Source organism: Giraffa tippelskirchi, chromosome 5 (genome assembly GCF_054371585.1).
Source record: "Giraffa tippelskirchi isolate mGirTip1 chromosome 5, T2T-mGirTip1v1.2.pri, whole genome shotgun sequence".
In the NCBI taxonomy this organism is placed as follows: Eukaryota; Metazoa; Chordata; class Mammalia; order Artiodactyla; family Giraffidae; genus Giraffa; species Giraffa tippelskirchi.
This window is the reverse complement of record NC_137279.1, coordinates 113,771,494-113,788,787: the sequence shown is the minus strand read 5'-3', so window position 1 is coordinate 113,788,787 and position 17,294 is coordinate 113,771,494. Positions and strand designations below refer to the sequence as shown.

At 39.6% G+C, this 17,294-nt stretch overlaps 2 protein-coding genes across 3 annotated transcripts in view; both read left to right on the top strand.

Moving 5' to 3' along the window:
- Nucleotides 1-1,487: 1,487 nt before the first annotated feature.
- Nucleotides 1,488-10,092, top strand: PRPF38B (pre-mRNA processing factor 38B). Of its 2 annotated transcripts, none has more exons than XM_081487216.1 (6): nucleotides 1,488-2,032; nucleotides 4,900-4,968; nucleotides 5,256-5,407; nucleotides 5,488-5,548; nucleotides 7,586-7,809; nucleotides 8,057-10,092. In XM_081487216.1, the coding sequence occupies exons 1-6, from the start codon at nucleotides 1,757-1,759 to the stop codon at nucleotides 8,898-8,900; spliced, it is 1,626 nt and encodes a 541-aa protein (XP_081343342.1). In that variant the 5' UTR covers nucleotides 1,488-1,756; the 3' UTR covers nucleotides 8,901-10,092. The 2 variants fall into 2 exon arrangements, with proteins under 2 accessions (XP_081343342.1, XP_081343343.1); XM_081487217.1 differs by lacking the exon at nucleotides 1,488-2,032 and adding an exon at nucleotides 2,224-2,502.
- FNDC7 (fibronectin type III domain containing 7) overlaps nucleotides 8,606-17,294 on the top strand; it is a 54,611-nt gene continuing 45,922 nt past the window's right edge. Inside the window, exon 1 of the mRNA XM_081487215.1 lies at nucleotides 8,606-9,788. The gene's annotated coding sequence lies outside the window, so the exon portion shown is untranslated. The remainder of the gene's footprint in view (nucleotides 9,789-17,294) is intronic.

Here is a 17,294-nt window from a genome sequence, read left to right as displayed (position 1 = left end):
TTAAGCTTGGGGTGGGGGTAAAAATAGGGGGAAGGAATAGTTAGGGAGCTTGGCATGGACATGTACACACTGCTACATTTAAGATGGATAACCACTAAGGACCTACTGTATAGCACAAGGAACTCTGCTTAATGTTCTGTGGCAGCCCGGATGGGAGGGGATTTGGGGGGAGAGCGGATACATGTATACGTATGGCTGAGTCCCTTCAATGTTTTCCTGAAAGCAACACAACTCCAATACATAATAAAAAGTTTAAATACCTTAAAAAAAAAAAAACAGAAAACTCCACTTTCAAACTTCCTACTTCAACAGTTTCTAGGCAAGACTAAATGATTCAAGTGCCACAGTGAGAAATCATATAGGATGGAGAATGGAAAGTCCTTGGATTCTGGCAATTAGGACAACGCTGAGCATCCGAGGTTTTGAGTAAGGAGTTGGGGACTTTTCCAAGGATGACTCTGGCAACACTGTGAAGAATGAATTGGAACCAGAGAATATTACGCATATTAGCATCGAAGGTGACTTTGAAGTCATAGCTGTAACCCTTGGGTTTAAATGCCATTATATTCCTAATGTTTCATCTTGGCATTCCAGGCATTTAGGTGGTCCAATTCCTATCCAGTCGTTACTCCCCCATAAGTGTATTTCCTGGCCTCGGTTGGCCAGACTACCCCCTACTGAGCTTGATCTTCCTTGCTTCTATGGATACTAAGGCTGCTTTCCGTTTATAAAACTGCCCAGTCCATGAATACTTGCACAAACTTTACTGCCTTTTTTAGCCTTCTCTTAGCTCCCAAACACCATAAATCTTCTCTAGGTTAACAGTAGCTTTTGAAAGGTGAGACCGATTCTGACTCATTTTCACACCCACCAGCTTCCTCCACCTCTTCCTCCCCCAGAGTGCATCAGCAGAATGGAAGTACTCAAATAGAAGTCGCGTAACAAAACGGCGCTACAGGTACAGCAGCTCTTTTAATGCTAAAATGCCTTTTTTTTTTTTAGCAGTCCAGTAAAATGTTATTTCGACCTTACTGTTTAATAAATTTAGACTCCAATAATAAGACCTCCGATCAGACACTACAGCCTGGCGGACGACTTTACATTGGTATCACATGAATGAGTCCGGTCCTATCAGAGAATACGAAAACTGTGAACCCAAGAGACTCCACAGGAATCAAGAGTCACCAATCTGCAAGCACACAGCCCTCCGAACGCCTTCCCATTCAGCTTCCAAAAGGAGAAACCGGGGCCGCAGTCCAACATTCAGATCAGATCGACAACCCGCTCCCCTGGCCGCCAAATCCCCAGTGTAAGTCTCCAAAGAGTTAGGCAGTGGAGGCCAGCACCGCGACCGCAGTGCGCGCGGAACTCGCGGAACTAGCAAGAGGAATCTCCTGCCCACCTGGGCGTCTCTGATTGGCCGTCGGCTAAGCTTGGAATTCTGGGGCGTGTTGCGTCATATCCGCCGGGGCCGCCATCTTGCTCCCAGGGGCAGTTGGCGGAAGAGAGCGCGCTCCCTGGCCGCCGGCTCGGTGTCTGCTTGGAGTTCTCGAGGCCTGCGATTCGGCTTCTGCTCTCGACCAGGGGTCCGTCTCTTACGTCCCGGTTGCTCTCCTCACCCAGCTGGGGCACAGCGAGGCGGCCCCCTCTTCGACGGCGTTCCATGGAGTAGGGTCCCGGACCGTTGTCCCGAAGAGCGAGATCGAGCTTGGCTGCCTCCCCCTCCCTTGCCCTCCCTCCTTCCTTCCGCCGCAACATGGCTAACAACAGCCCCGCGCTGACAGGCAACTCGCAGCCGCAGCACCAGGCGGCAGCGGCCGCAGCCCAGCAGCAGCAGCAGTGCGGCAGCGGCGGCACCACCAAGCCGGCAGTCTCGGGCAAGCAGGGCAATGTGCTGCCGCTGTGGGGCAACGAAAAGACTATGAACCTCAACCCCATGATCTTGACCAATATCCTGTCGTCGCCTTACTTTAAAGTGCAGCTCTACGAGCTCAAGACCTACCACGAGGTGGTGGACGAGATCTACTTTAAGGTACGAAGCGTCTAGACTTGGCGGGGTGGGGGGGATGTTAAGTTCCGGGGAAGGGGTATGGAAGAAACGGGCGGAGGCGGCCCTCGAAGTCTGATAATCTGTAGATGGGGGAAGGTTGAACGGAGGGGGAGCTGTGGCCTGTAGTTCGCCAGGGAGGGGTTACACTGGGGCCGCCCTCTCATTTCCTTTTCAGATTTTTAGGGCCGGGAGAGCCCGCCGCCATTGATCTCTCTCTTCCCCCAACCTCCTGCCCGCCCCTGGGGGGAGTTGGGAAGGGAGGACTGGGGGAGAGGAGAAACGAGTAACTGAAGCCTCTCCAGTTTACAATTTACATTTCTTTCTTTTGACGTGGATCTGCTCAGCGCCAACTTGTTGGTGCTTCTCCCGCTCACCCCGGGCCAGTTCGTGTATTGACTTCAATGTTGGCCTCGTGTTGTTGGTATTCACTATCCGATCCGGACAGGGACCTGGTCAGTGTGTGTGTTGGGTGGGGTGGGAGGGTCGAGGGTGGAGAGGTGCAAATGGAAAAGATGTACCGAAGGCCTGGAAATTTTAGCAGCAGGAGGTCAGGAGTGAGTGGTTTCAGTCAAACCTGTGCGTTGGGCTTATTTAGAATTATCTGGGCCCTGGGCTTCTGCGGCAGGGTCGGTGCTGGCTTGGCTGTGCTGGGGAGCTCACCTGGCGCCTCCTCACTGCACTCTTGTCTCAGTTCTTGTTTCGTTAGCAGGATTGACTCAGTCTTGCAGCGAGGCTCGGAGCAGCCCAGGGTCGCAGGTAGAGGTATGCATTATTAATCATGCTCAATCGCCATAAATGCATTTCCCTGGTTAAATGAACGGCTACTTAGATTTTTTTTTTTTTTTGACCATTGGTTTTGGTCTTTTCCTCACGAATTTGGTAGGCTTTCTCCATTTACCTAAAAATTATGTAGTTTTAAAATTATCTTCCAGGCCTCCTAAGGTAAATTAATACTATTAAAGAGTATCAGTAAGTCTTAACGGTCTTTAAATACTTAAACTGGAACATCTGACATCATACAATACGTTTTGTCTGTATTGACTCCTAAAACCCACTTGACAGACCACATAAAGTATCTTCCCTGACCTGAACATATCTGTAGAGGTGATAAGAGAGGAAATTTTCTTTATTCACCTTTAGGTTATGTTTTGTCCACCTTTTCCCTTAATAAATCAATAGCTTATTAAAGGATTTTGAGATACTAGCTGCTTTTGATAGGAGATCTTATTTTGAGAATATAGTTCAACTTTGGGTATGTAAAGTAAACTGAAATTTCGGTGTCCTCTTAATAAAGTATTGTAAGTAATTGTAATACTGTGAACTAGATTTGTTTTTTTTTTTTAAGGTAAGGCCTTGTTCATTGTGGATACAATGTGGTGAATATTTAACCCTTAGCTTTATTTATGTAATAAACTTCAGTCAGTTGAAGATCGGGTTCCTGCTCTGTGTGGCAGGTTCTGTTTAATAACTTAGGCCAATGTTAATAGGATTGAGGAAAGAGCTTGTTTTCAAATTTTACATACAGTGTCTTGAAACACTTAAGATTCTACTACAAATTATTTAAATTTAGTTGTAAAACTGAAGACTCGGGTTTTGTTATCCAGATCAAATAATCGTTGAAATATGTAGGCTTCCTATTTTGTAAGTCGATTTTGTATGGCATCCACCCCTTTGGTTTGCCTTTAAGGAATTGAAACATCTCTTTTCACAGCAGGGGGGGGGAAGGAAATAAAACTAAAGCAGTGCAGCTTAGTCCACTGAGCAAAATAGTGTAGTGTTTACATTTAAATGCATGCTTTTCTGTCTGAGTCACTGACAAGGACTATTTCATGTAATAGTGGATGGGTGGAAGTAAAATTTTAGAAATACATAGTGATAAAACCGGATTTCACTTGGTTTTGTTTCAAGTTAAGAAACAAATATGGATCTTATTTTTCCAAAACACCTTTGTTATATCTGTTGTACAGCTAATATTCTTTCTTTGCTGTTTTTAGGTGAAATACATTGTTTTTATAGGGTGCCCCACTTTAGCAAAGATCTGTATCTTTGAATATACTTGACAATACAAGTTATACTTACTGTTTTTGACCCAGGTTATAATTTGGGGGAAAATTGAATTGGTTCATATAATCAGGCTGAAAATATACAGTAACTAGAATGATCTATGTGTAGGTATGGCCTTTGTAATTTCATCTTTAGTCAGAAACGAACATAATGCTTGATCGTGGTTAAAAAAAAATGTGTAAATATAAAGTTCCATGATTTTGCATCAGAAGTAATTTGTTACTACTTTAGCATACTTTGTTTTTTTCTTTTTGTATTTTTTAAATTCTTTTTTCCAAGTTTTTTCTTTATCTTGTAATGTGGAATTTTAAATCACCACGAAATTGAAATATTAAGGGTATTTTAAAGTTTTTTTTTTTAAATAAATACTTAAACGTTGTTAATACTTCCTGCTTTAAGTTGGGACTTTAAATCCATTTTAAAATGAGGATTTTTATTTTTTAAGTAATTCATAATACAAAATTACCAATTTTTAAGTGTGTAAGAATAGAAATTTCATGTCTCCACCGGTATCTGCTCCCTACAAAGCTAGTTTAATGAGATTTCACCTGTGTAAAGTTATTGAGGTTTTGTTAAATCATTGGTGCTATTTAAATATCTAAGCAGTTTTCAGAGATGGTTTACATACTTTAAAATGTATGTAAACAAAATATATACATCATGTCAAAATGCCCAACTTCCAAACTTTTGGAAGAGCTACTCTGTTATGGATTGGGGTTTACTTGAATCATTTTTTAAAAATTCAAAGCATGAATGTTTGTTGTGTTTCTCTTTTCTGTTTTCAGGTCACGCATGTTGAACCATGGGAGAAAGGAAGCAGGAAAACAGCTGGCCAAACAGGGATGTGCGGAGGGGTAAGTAGAAGTACGTGCATTTTTCAGTTTTTCTGTGTCTAATAGCTTAAGTTTATATTTAGAAAACTAAAAGTTTGTTAATTACATACCAAGTTACAATTAGTTTATGTTTTTTAAAAATCTAAATTCAAGTGTTCCCTGGGGTTAGAAAAGCATTTTTTTTTTTTTTTAATGGTCTGTTCTCAGTCTGGATTATATCTTGTTATTAATACCTAACAGGATTAATCAATTGGTATTAAGTATCTCTGTTAATTACTTTACCACTTTCTTAATTCTTTCCCTTAAAGGTTCGAGGTGTTGGAACAGGAGGAATTGTTTCTACAGCTTTTTGCCTGTTATACAAATTATTTACTTTGAAATTAACTCGCAAGCAAGTGATGGGTCTTATAACACACACAGACTCTCCATATATTAGAGCCCTTGGATTTATGTATATAAGGTGAGCATGCGTTTCTCTACATTTTCAATAAATATCTTATTTTAATTGACTTAAGCTTAATCAGTCTTTTGTAATTCTAGGTACACACAGCCCCCTACAGATCTGTGGGACTGGTTTGAATCCTTCCTTGATGATGAAGAGGTATGTCAACAAGGGTAATAATTAATTTTCTTCTGATTATTCTTTTTTAATATTTTTTATTTATTGATGGTTTAACATCTTCCAGAATTTTCTGTACCTAAATTTATTTCACTCACATACTTTTGGAATTAATGTCCTGTTACTAAGATTAGGGTGGATTTTATATGTCTTACATTAAATTTTTAAAGTCTTGTTTTCACATTTTTAAATTGTTTAGATTTATTTTGCTAACTGTTGAAAGTTTTCTCTTCCTAATTGTGTTCTGTGTATTGTTTTGATCTTGACTTGTACAGTTGATAGTGACTTTTTAGTTGGCCATGCTCAAGATTTTGAGGTGGTAAGACATGCACATAGAGATAGTAATTGTTGCTTTTTTTTTTTTCCTGGGACTTTTCAGTGTTTTACCCTATAACTTCCTCGAAATAGTAATATTTCCATTTGCGTACAAGTGCAGAATTGAAGAGCTGGGTGGAATTTAAATAGGGTGAGGGTTTAGATAACTTGTTCAAGGTGATCAGACTATTTCAGTCCCAGCTTTCTAACTCTTACTATACTATACATGTTTACAGAAAGAAACCTCTTTAGTAGGTTAGAAATTTTTTTTTTAATGTGAAACTTAGCATTCAAGCTTAAGGTTGAGCTTGTTACATATGTTCAGAAAGTACTTTGGAAAACATGACTATGTCAGATTTAAATCATACATATATTAAAGTCCAATATCACAAAAGATCTTAATAATGATTACTGTTGTCCATATATCTATCCCCACCATTATACTTTGTTTTAAGGTTCATAAAGTAAACTGCATGGTGTTTTAGTAGTCCTATTTCAAAAATATCCAAAAAATTGGTTGTATTAAAGGCTAGTCCTAATGGAAATCTTTCTGGTGTGTTTTTATTACTACATGCACAGCTAAAAAAAAATCTCACTCACGTAGACATGGAGAATTTTCCTCTGCACTTTTTTTTTGTAAACAGACTATTTACAGTCTGTTTATTATCTCGGGAGAGGCCAAAAGTGTGTTAGATGATAAATCACAATCTTTAAAGTTTTTTCTTTTTAGATGAGATTTTTCAGGCTGGGGTGCTTCTCCGTTCTATATTTTAAAAGCATGTCCCGCTTCATAATTGGTATTAGGCTTGTTTCTGGATGCTTCTGTTTAATCTGTTTTTCATTGTATTTACAAACCTGAGGCTTTATATTTAAGCTAACTTATTGTTTTCTTCCTTAGATATCTGCAGCGATTATATTTGGAAATACTGTATATCTGAACACTTAAATGTGTGTGAGTGCAAGCAGTTTTACCTTTAGCTCTTGTTTTCCTGTTTAGATAACAAATCTCACTTTCCTTGTGTGCTTGCACTATAGGTTTGGGACTGACAATAGCTGACTAACATGTCCTGAGCTGTGAGAGGGCATAGCAAGAAGGCCTTCATGCGGTAATGACCCTTTTCAGAGACAATGGTCATCATGGATTATGCGTTTCCAATTATTTGTTTATTTATTTATTTTCTACATAACTCTAAATTAGAAACCTCACTGCTTCATGGCAGTTGGTTTGCTATTGCTTCCAGTTTTATTAGGGCTTCATTTTATATTAGAGCTCTTAAAAGATAATCTTTAGACAGGAACTGTTTAAAGTAGTTCATATGTAGCTAGGTTACACTACTAGGAACAATGTATGCAAACGTGTCCACAAAAATAAAATGTATAATTAGTAGGTATGTGGAATGTAAATTTGATTGTTCTGAATAGTTGAGTGATGTAAGGGGGTGTTTCATTCTTTTTTAACTGAGTGAGGTTGCTTCTCATTCTGTCCATGAGGCTGCAGGGTTTGTTCTCACCTGCATGCACACACTGAGCCCAGATATTTCTCTGTATCATTCATTACCAGATTAGAAAGGTACACAAATTGACATTTTTCTGTTAGAATTTTTTTGTATTTGAGATTCCAAAAATGGTTATATTTTTTATAGTATTCTTGCATTTATTGAGATAAATTTTTTGACGGCCAGGATATCTTTTGTGTTTCTGTAGGACCTAGATGTGAAGGCTGGTGGAGGCTGCGTAATGACCATTGGAGAAATGCTGCGATCTTTTCTCACAAAATTGGAGTGGTTTTCTACTTTGTTTCCAAGAATTCCAGTTCCAGTTCAGAAAAATATTGATCAACAGATTAAAACCAGGCCAAGGAAAATCAAGAAGGATGGAAAAGAAGGCACTGAGGAAATAGACAGACATGTTGAGCGCAGACGTTCAAGGTAATGTAATTCTTGAGTTACCACAGCTTTAAAATGTGCTTTACACAAAAGTTCTTAGAAATTAGTGTCACATTCTATGTATAATTTGTCATCTTTTCCCCATTTTCTACCCTTAAGGGCATGTTCAACAAATTATGCATCTGTAAATAAGAACAGGCAAATATTTTGCTTAAATTATTCTTGATGTGTAACACTTATGCTTTATTCAAGTTTTTTTCTCCCCTTCCTCCTTTTTTCTGAATATTAGGTCTCCAAGGAGATCACTGAGTCCACGAAGGTCCCCAAGAAGATCCAGAAGTAGAAGCCATCATCGAGAGGGCCATGGGTCTTCTAGTTTTGACCGAGAATTAGAAAGAGAGAAAGAACGCCAGCGACTAGAGCGTGAAGCCAAAGAAAGGGAGAAAGAAAGGCGAAGATCCCGGAGTATTGATCGGGGGCTAGAACGCAGGCATAGCAGGAGTAGGGAAAGACATAGAAGCCGTAGTCGAAGTCGTGATAGGAAAGGGGATAGAAGGGACAGGGATCGGGAAAGAGAGAAAGAAAATGAGAGAGGTAGAAGACGAGACCGTGACTATGAGAAGGAAAGAGGTAATGACCGAGAAAAGGAGCGATCACGAGAACGGTCCAAGGAACGGAGAAGTAGGGGTGAGGTAGAAGAAAAGAAACATAAAGAAGACAAAGATGATAGGCGACATAGAGATGACAAAAAAGATTCCAAGAAAGAGAGAAAACATAGTAGAAGTAGAAGCAGAGAAAGAAAACATAGAAGTAGGAGTAGAAGTAGAAATGCAGGGAAACGAAGTAGAAGCAGGAGCAAAGAGAAATCAAGTAAACATAAAAATGAAAGTAAAGAAAAATCAAATAAACGGAGTAGAAGTGGCAGTCAAGGAAGAACTGACAGTGTTGAAAAAAGAAAACGTGAACATAGCCCCAGCAAAGAAAAATCGAGGAAGCGTAGCAGAAGCAAGGAACGTTCCCACAAACGAGATCACAGTGATAGCAAGGACCAGTCTGACAAACGTGATCCCCGAAGGAGCCAAAGCATAGAAACAGAGAGCCAAGAAAAACAACATAAAGAGGAGACTGTGTGACAATTTTTTTGTAAAAGTGGATCACATTGAATCCTATAAATGTTGGATTAAATCTGCTTTTTTTTTTCCCTCCCAAGTTGAGATTGTGCAGTAGTTACACACTCTTCAAGCTCCCTGTAGGCTGCATTTTCATTTCCTCTTTTCTGTAGGGAAGTGCCTTTGTAATCCCATTAATTGCATTGATGTTTTCACCCAATTGTTCAGTTTGATACATGATGCACAGATTGTTCTTGCATTTTATTGTTTTACTGTTTTTGAGATGTACAGTCTGTACATATGTCCTGAAAATGTTTTAATTCCTTTGGCATGGTTGCCATGTTGGTTAAATTTGTATAAGGCAATAAACTGCCACTAATTCTATTTTTGTTTTGTAGGTGTGGGATTATGGTTTGTGTACTGAAGTTAGCATGGCTGTGCTTTTCGTAATAGAGTAATAGAATGCTAAAGACTTTGAAAATGGATCTAGGATGTCTATTATAGGAGAATTACATGCTTTCAGTGTACATGAAGGCAGCAGTTTTAGGATTAACATTCTTGCCCACTGTATATTGTCTTGGAAGGCTCTTGTTAATATGTTAAACCTAATATTCTCTACAGTTAACTTTAGAGAAAATTTATGAGAAGTTAGTTTCTGATGCAGAGGTTTCAATTAGGCTGTGATTTGATCAAAAGTCCTTTTAGCATTCTACCTCAAAGGGACACTGTTAGTATGCCTAAAATTGATTCACTTAGTTTTCTTTTTTTATTTGAAAAAAATACATGACATGTAATCTTTTTCTTGAATTTTTCAGATTTTAAAGTACTATATTAAAGGAGAGAGTAATGTCTAAAGCCTAGCATTCTTGCAGCAACCCTGTACTAACGTGAGATTGGGAGAGGGTGGGGCAGGTGAGTAGAGAAATAGGTATAAGCCTCAAGCTTCCAAAGTGTTTTTTATAAATGGAAAATACTTAAATTATGAAACAGCTTGATATAGTGTCCTTTTTTTAAATTCAAAACTTTTTTTATTGAAAATGAAGATTACTGTTTGAGTTTTTAAACTTAATCTAGAACAGAGAAGTATTAAAAGTAATGCTTTGCTGCATTATTTAAGATTATCAGCAAATTATTTGATAGATTGTTCTTATGACTTGTATTCCGATTACAGAGAACGATCATGAGTGTGGAATAAATTACTGGATTAAATCCTTTATCCTGGGTGTTGGCTTCCCCCATTTGTTAACTTTTTTTTTAAGTATTTTTTATTGTGGAAATAGATACAATGTTAGTAGAGTCACACTTTGTGCACAAGGATATCTTAGTACCCAGATGACAAGTGGATTTTAAATGTGTAGATGGAATTAGACATACATGATGGCCAGTAATATTGACTAGAGTTCTTACTGACAGTTCCCTTTATCCTTGGGTGTTACTTGCAGCAATAGGTTGTTCTTTGGTTTGAATAATTAGTTTCACATCAGAGGTCCTTATTGCAGGACTTTGCAATTAGGTTATATATTAGAAACATTTAAAATTTGGACTTGAGCTTTTAAAAAATAACTCTTCCAATTCTTACTACAGAGGCCCAAAGTTCAGTCATTGCAGGACTACAAGGGAACATTATTAACTGACCATGTTAACATTTGTTTTATCTCACTGTTCATATTGGCCAACTGATGGGCACTGAGAAGCCACCTTGCAAAAAAACCATTAAATGGGACAAAGGAGTACATTTGGCAGAATTCTTCATATGTGTGCTTAACATTTGTACTTATTTAACTTCAGAAAAATCTCATTAAATGAAGGAATTCTAAGAAAATACTTGCTTTTAAGAGTACAATATTCAGTGATCTTTTTAAGCTGAATGTCAAGTGAATGAACACTAGATAGGTAGAAATTAGAAAACTTCCTGAATGATGAAAGCCAATAGATTGAACAAATATTTAGCATACCTAAATGGATGGTGCTACTCCTTTGAATAGAGTTAATTTGGTGGTGTATTTTGGTAAAACATGGAAAGAATTTACTTCAAATAGAAGTGAAAATATCACTGCATTTAGATTCCTGTCATTTTTTTAAGTTTGCTTTTGAGCATTTTGATACATAGGAGAACATGTAAATAATACTAAATGCCAGATATATGCATGACTTAATTTGGAGAATAGCTTTCTAAAAGACTGGAAACAAGCATCTCTGAAAGATATCTCAGGATTGTTTCTTGCAAATTTTGAGAAAACTTATTAAAAAGCTTTTGATAGAGCTTAATATAATTAGCAGCTTCCATGCAGTTTTCTCAACTTACTAAAATGATTTCACTTTTCCATGTGTTATCTTGCATCTGTTTTCTAATGTTCAGTTTGCAATTAAATCCTATACATGAGCTAGTATGCTATCAGTCTTGAGACTTTAATATAAAATTTACATTTAATACCTCCCAATTTATATTAATCGGGTTTAGTTTCTTACGTCCTCTATAAGGCAGTGGTTCTTAACCTGAGTCATAGACTTCTTTTTTGGAATCGAATGAAACCAACAAATTATGTCTAGAAAAATAAAAAGTGTTCTAAAATTCACTCGTGATTTCAAAAGAACTAAGTTGTTCCAGGTCTTGTGCAGTTTTTTTTTTATTTTGTTTAAGCTGTGTTTAAAAAAACAGTATTACGTAGTTGGTAATGAACAATACATTTGGGACCTGAGAGTGTCCCAAAGGCAATAGCTGCTGGAGTATTTTTTACTTAAAAGATGAAGTTGGAAAAAGCTAATGGCATTCATTTCGTTTCCTTCCCCCTGAAAGTTATTCTTTTTGAACATGGTTTTTTATTTGGACAGTTAGAAATGTGGCCCAAACACTGGCAGTTTGTTTTTCAACTGATTTCCAATGTGCAGCCTTGATTTTAAACACCAACTAATTGGTCAGACAGTATCTCGGCTAATTTTATGGAAGAGCACTTCCTGATGTGCATGCCAAGTCACCTCAGTCATGTCTGACTCTATAGCCCACCAGGCTCCTTTGTCTATGGGATTCTCCAGGCAAGAATACTGGAGCGGGTTGCCATTTCCTCCTCCAGGGGATCTTCCCGACCCAGAGATTGAACCCGCATCTCCCTCATTGGCAGGCAGGTTCTTTACCACTAGTGCCCCCTGGGAAGCCCAAGAAGAAAGGCTTCCCTAACGGAATTGAACCACCCAGGCAGTGGTTAGTGCACCAAATCCTAACCACTAGAGCACTAGGGAGCATCTGATAGTCTAAAATTCCTTTGCCATCTCATGGTATGAAGTCTTGAACTTTGCAAATAGTTCTGAAGTGACATTTTTCACTTTAGGATAATTGGCCATCAGCATTTGTTACTGTAGGAAACAGGACAACATGAATGCAATCAACTGAAAGACATTACCATCGTAGCTGACTTAAAATTCATTATTCTGTTTCCCAGAGCATTGATTGTTGGATTTCTGTTTCATAGTAATGATCCGTAATGTGCTGCGCAGGTAAAATTACTCGAGGGGGTGGGGGGGATATGTGTGTATGTGTTAGTCGCTCAGTCGTGTCCAACTCTGCAACCCCATGGACTGTAGCTCATCAGGCTCCTCTGTTGATGGGATTCTCCAGGTACTGGAATGGGTTGCCATTCCCTTTTCCAGGGGATCTTCCGGATCCAGAGATTGAACCCAAGTCTCTCCCACACTGTAGGCAGATTCTTTACTGATTGGGAAGCAGGGTGGTGTGTAAAATGAGTTAAACTTGTTCAACAACTGACCTTTTTTGCATTTCATATAATACAAGCCATGGCATTTTATTATAAGAATCAGTAAAGGTAGGATTTCCTGGCAATCCAGTGGTTCGGACTCCGTGCTCTCACTGCCTAAGGCCTGGAATCAATCCCTGGTTGAGGAACTAAGATCCCACAAGCTGCTTGGTATGACCAAAAAAAATTCAAAAAAGTAATAAGCTTCCCTGATCAGCAAATACCTAAAGTCCAGTAATCTATAAAGTGGGCTTTCCTTTGTCAGTACTTTTTCTAGCCATTTGGAAGCCGAATTATTTCTCTATTGAGTCAGTGGATTTAGCTGACACTTACAAATAAATTCTTAACATTTTGAATAAACAATGTAAGTGAAAACAAAAAAATGACAATGCTGGCTGAGCAAATGCAAAAGAAATACTCTTGCCCTCTCTCTTAGCCGCCTATTTAGAAATTGTGAAATCACCAGTGCCTTGATACTAGGGAGGGCCAAAAGAGATTTCTTAGATGCTGGACTCTTCCACCCAGTCCAAGTACTGGTTCAGTGAACATTTCTTCCTGAATAAAGTTCTCTGTCTCTGACTGCTCTTTTGGTAAATTGAGTTATATTGAGCCTTGAAGGACTACCACTGATTTGTGGGTGTGTCAGTTACGTATTTCCCAGCTGCTAAATCCACCCTTCACTGCTCTGCTTTGTAATACAGGATCTGAGCCCTTCAGGTACTTCTCTCGCTTGTTGGCAAGTTTTGTTAAGCTTATCAATGGATGCTGGAGGGTTGCTGCGGAAGGAAGGCGCTTCTCTTCCTGGTTCTGATGTTTTTTTCTTTTGCAGTGTGTAGGGGCCTTTGGCATGTAGGACACCCAGTGTTACTTCACAGGAGGGGTTTCCTAGCAAGCGCACTGCTCCCCCTGCCAACTTCCCAGCATGTCTTGCTGGTGCTCCAGCTGGCAACTTCCCAGTGGGTGGCTTCATAACTAGTTTCATTGACACCTCTCAAGCCCTGGATCTCAGTGGATCACAGCCATGCCCTCGCCAACAAAATCTGAATCTCAGCCTTGCAATGGAGATTCTTCCAGATTTGCTCCTTCCTTAAGTCCCCTGCCTCAGCCCTAGAGGCAGTGACTGCTCCTATAGCCACTATTTCTGCATTCTTAAGAGCTTTCTTTACCCTCGTAGACCTGTTCAGTTCAGTTCAGTCACTCAGTCGTGTCCTACTCTTTGCGACCCCATGAACCGCAGCACATCAGGCCTCCCTGTCCATCACCAACTCCCTGAGTCCACCCAAACCCATGTCCATCGAGTCGGTTATGCCATCCAGCCATCTCATCCTCTGTCGTCCCCTTTTCCTACTGCCCTCAATCTTTCCCAGCATCAGGGTCTTTTCCAATGAGTCAGCTCTTCGCATCAGGTGGCCAAAGTATTGGAGTTTCAGCTTCAACATCAGTCCTTCCAATGAACACCCAGGACTGATCTTTAGGATGGACTGGTTGGATCTCCTTGCAGTCAAAGGGACTCTCAAGAGTCTTCAACACCACAGTTCAAAAGCATCAGTTCTTCATCGCTCAGCTTTCTTTATAGTCCAACTCTCACATCCATACATGACCACTGGAAAAACCATAGCCTTGACTAGACAGACCTTTGTTGGCAAAGTAATGTCTCTGCTTTTTAATATGCTGTCTAGGTTGGTCATAACTTTCCTTCCAAGGAGTAAGCGTCTTTTAATTTCATGGCTGCAATCACTGTCTGCAGTGATTTTGGAGCCCAGAAAAATAAAGTCAGCCACTGTTTCCACTGTTTCCCCATGTATCTGCCATGAAGTGATGGGACCGGATGCCATGATCTTAGTTTTCTGAATGTTGAGCTTTAAGCCAACTTTTTCACTCTCTCACTCTCATCAAGAGGCTCTTTAGTTCTTCACTTTCTGCCATAAGGGTGGTGTCATCTGCATATCTGAGGTTATTGATATTTCTCCCTGCAATGTTGATTCCAGCTTGTGCTTCCTCCAGCCCAGCGTTTCTCATGATAGCAGCGTTTCTCTGCATAGAAGTTAAATAAGCAGGGTGACAATATACAGCCTTGATGTACTCCTTTTCCTATTTGGAACCAGTCTGTTGTTCCATGTCCAGTTCTAACTGTTGCTTCCTGACCTGCATACAGGTTTCTCAAGAGGCAGGTCAGGTGATGTGGTATTCCCATCTCTTTCGAAATTTTCCAGTTTGTTGTGATCCGCACAGTCAAAGGCTTTGGCATAATCAATAAAGCAGAAATAGATGTTTTTCTAGTACTCTCTTGCTTTTTCGAAGATCCATCGGATGTTGGCAATTTGATCTCTGGTTCCTCTGCCTTTGCTAAAACCAGCTTGAACATATGGACGTTCACAGTTCACATATTGCTAAAGCCTGGCTTGGAGAATTTTAAGCATTACCTTACTAACATGTGAGATGAGTGCAATTGTGCAGTAGTTTGAGCATTCTTTGGCATTGCCTTTCTTTGGGATTGGATTGAAAACTGACCTTTTCCAGTCCTGTGGCCACTGCTGAGTTTTCCATATTTGCTGGCATATTGAGTGCAGCACTTTCACAGCGTCATCTTTCAGGATTTGAAATAGCTCAACTGGAATTCCATCACCTCCACTAGCTTTGTTCGTAGGATGCTTCCTAAGGCCCACTTGACTATTAGTAATTCTTTATATAAAATTTTCCTGGTTCAAATTACTGTGTGTTTTCTCTCTCCTGACTGGACCATGACTGATACATTAATAGTAGATTAAGATACCAATCATAAGGGTGCCACTTCATTAGGTTGGTTGATAACTTCTGATGTAGTCTGGTGTGAAGGAATCCAAGAAGTTTGTTGAGAATTATATAAGTGAATCATACTGACTCCTGAGAACTAAGAATTGTTCAGCCCTTAGAAGAATGGAAAAGACTTGTAGAGTTGTCATTATGAAGATGCTCATGTGAAAGGGATACCATGATAAATAACTTCCCTGAAGCTCCCTTGCTTCTGGCTGACTTTCTTTTGTTTTTTGTTTTCCATTATGCTCAGTGGATATTCTTGCAATTTCTCTGTTTCCCATAAGATTACCTGAATTTCTCTTCCTTGAAACTCATGAGCCTTGTAGTTTGTTTTATTGTAACCACTAGGGATCCCTGATCAGTGGAAGTCTTCTTGTCAATTTCCTTCACACTTAATTCTTAGCTGTCTATGCTTGGTACAAGTAAGACTATGTCCTCTACTTGACTGGATTGGCAAAGAAGTCCTGGGTACAATTCCATTTCCTTGGTAGAAATGATTTCCCCAAGGGGGAGGTACAGAAATGGTGGAAGAATGGAGTATGTGAGGGCAACCATAAATCTCAATAGTGTCCAATCTTTTTCTGGACAATCAGTTCTGCTCTGTATTCCTTCTATATCACTAGACCTTTTTATTTACCTTCCAGTGGGTATTTTAGGTCTTCACTTGTTTCTTAAGTCCTCTACTCCACCTCCACACTTTTCACATACAGAGACTACCAAGTAAGACGCTCCTACACTTGCTGCCTTCTCTTCTCCAAACTAAAAGATGAACTGCAGTCACATCTATCCTATTCTCCTCCTACTTCTCTTTATCCATCTGTTAAATGTTGCAAATTCTGCCTGAAGCTTATGCCTTGTGCTTATACCTTATTTGTTCATTCATGTGGCAGAGACTTCCCCAGTTCAATATCCATTTTCCTTTCCTTTCTAGCAATAGGATTTGTTCTTTTTTGGCCACGTGATGAGATGAGGGAACTTGTTTCCTGACCAGGGATTGAATCCATGTCGTCGTTCCACCCCCACCCCCCAACCCCCACACCGCAATGGAAGCATGGAGTTTAAACACTGGACCACCAAGAAAGTCTCTAGCAATAGAATTTTTTGATTGTGTATGCCATTTTCTTTTCTTTCAGCTCAGTTGACATAGCCAGGAGACCAACTCCTCACCAACAGGATGTATGTGGCAGCAGGAACCTTTCTTTAAGAGCTTACTGGCATATACTTCATCTTTTCTTTTCCCTCTACCATTGCTGAATTCCGCTGCTTAGAACTTTGATATGACAGCTGGAGCTTTATCTTGGACTAGTAAAAAGAAGGCCTCATCCTAGTCATGGCCGACTAAAAAATTTAAGGGAACCTGGCTTCCTGAGGACTCCATGGACTAGAATTGCAACTCCTGGATGCTCTGCTCCAATACTTAAGAAACTTCTGTTTAAGCCGCTTTCTTTATAGGTTTTCTGTCACTCTCAGCAAAATGAATCTTAACATTATATATTTGAAATCTGGAATTGTATACTAAGTAACAAAACCGAGGGGCTTCCCTGGTGGCTCAGTGGTCAAGAATCTGCCTGGAGAAGAAAATGGCAACCACTCCAGTACTCTTGCCTGGGAAATCCCATGAACAGAAGAGCCTGGTGGGCTATGGTCCATGGGGTCACAAAAGAGTTGGATACAATTTAGCGATTGAACAACAACAATAAAACCTAAAATACTTAATATTAGCTTGGAGGTTGGGTGTCAAGAAACATGGACACAGGTATTGTGGGCTAGAAAGCTGATGATGCTTATTATGCAGCATCATAAAATTTTATCTTTCTTTCATTATCTTTTTTAACATTTTATATTTTGGCCATGCTGCTCAGCCTGTACGATC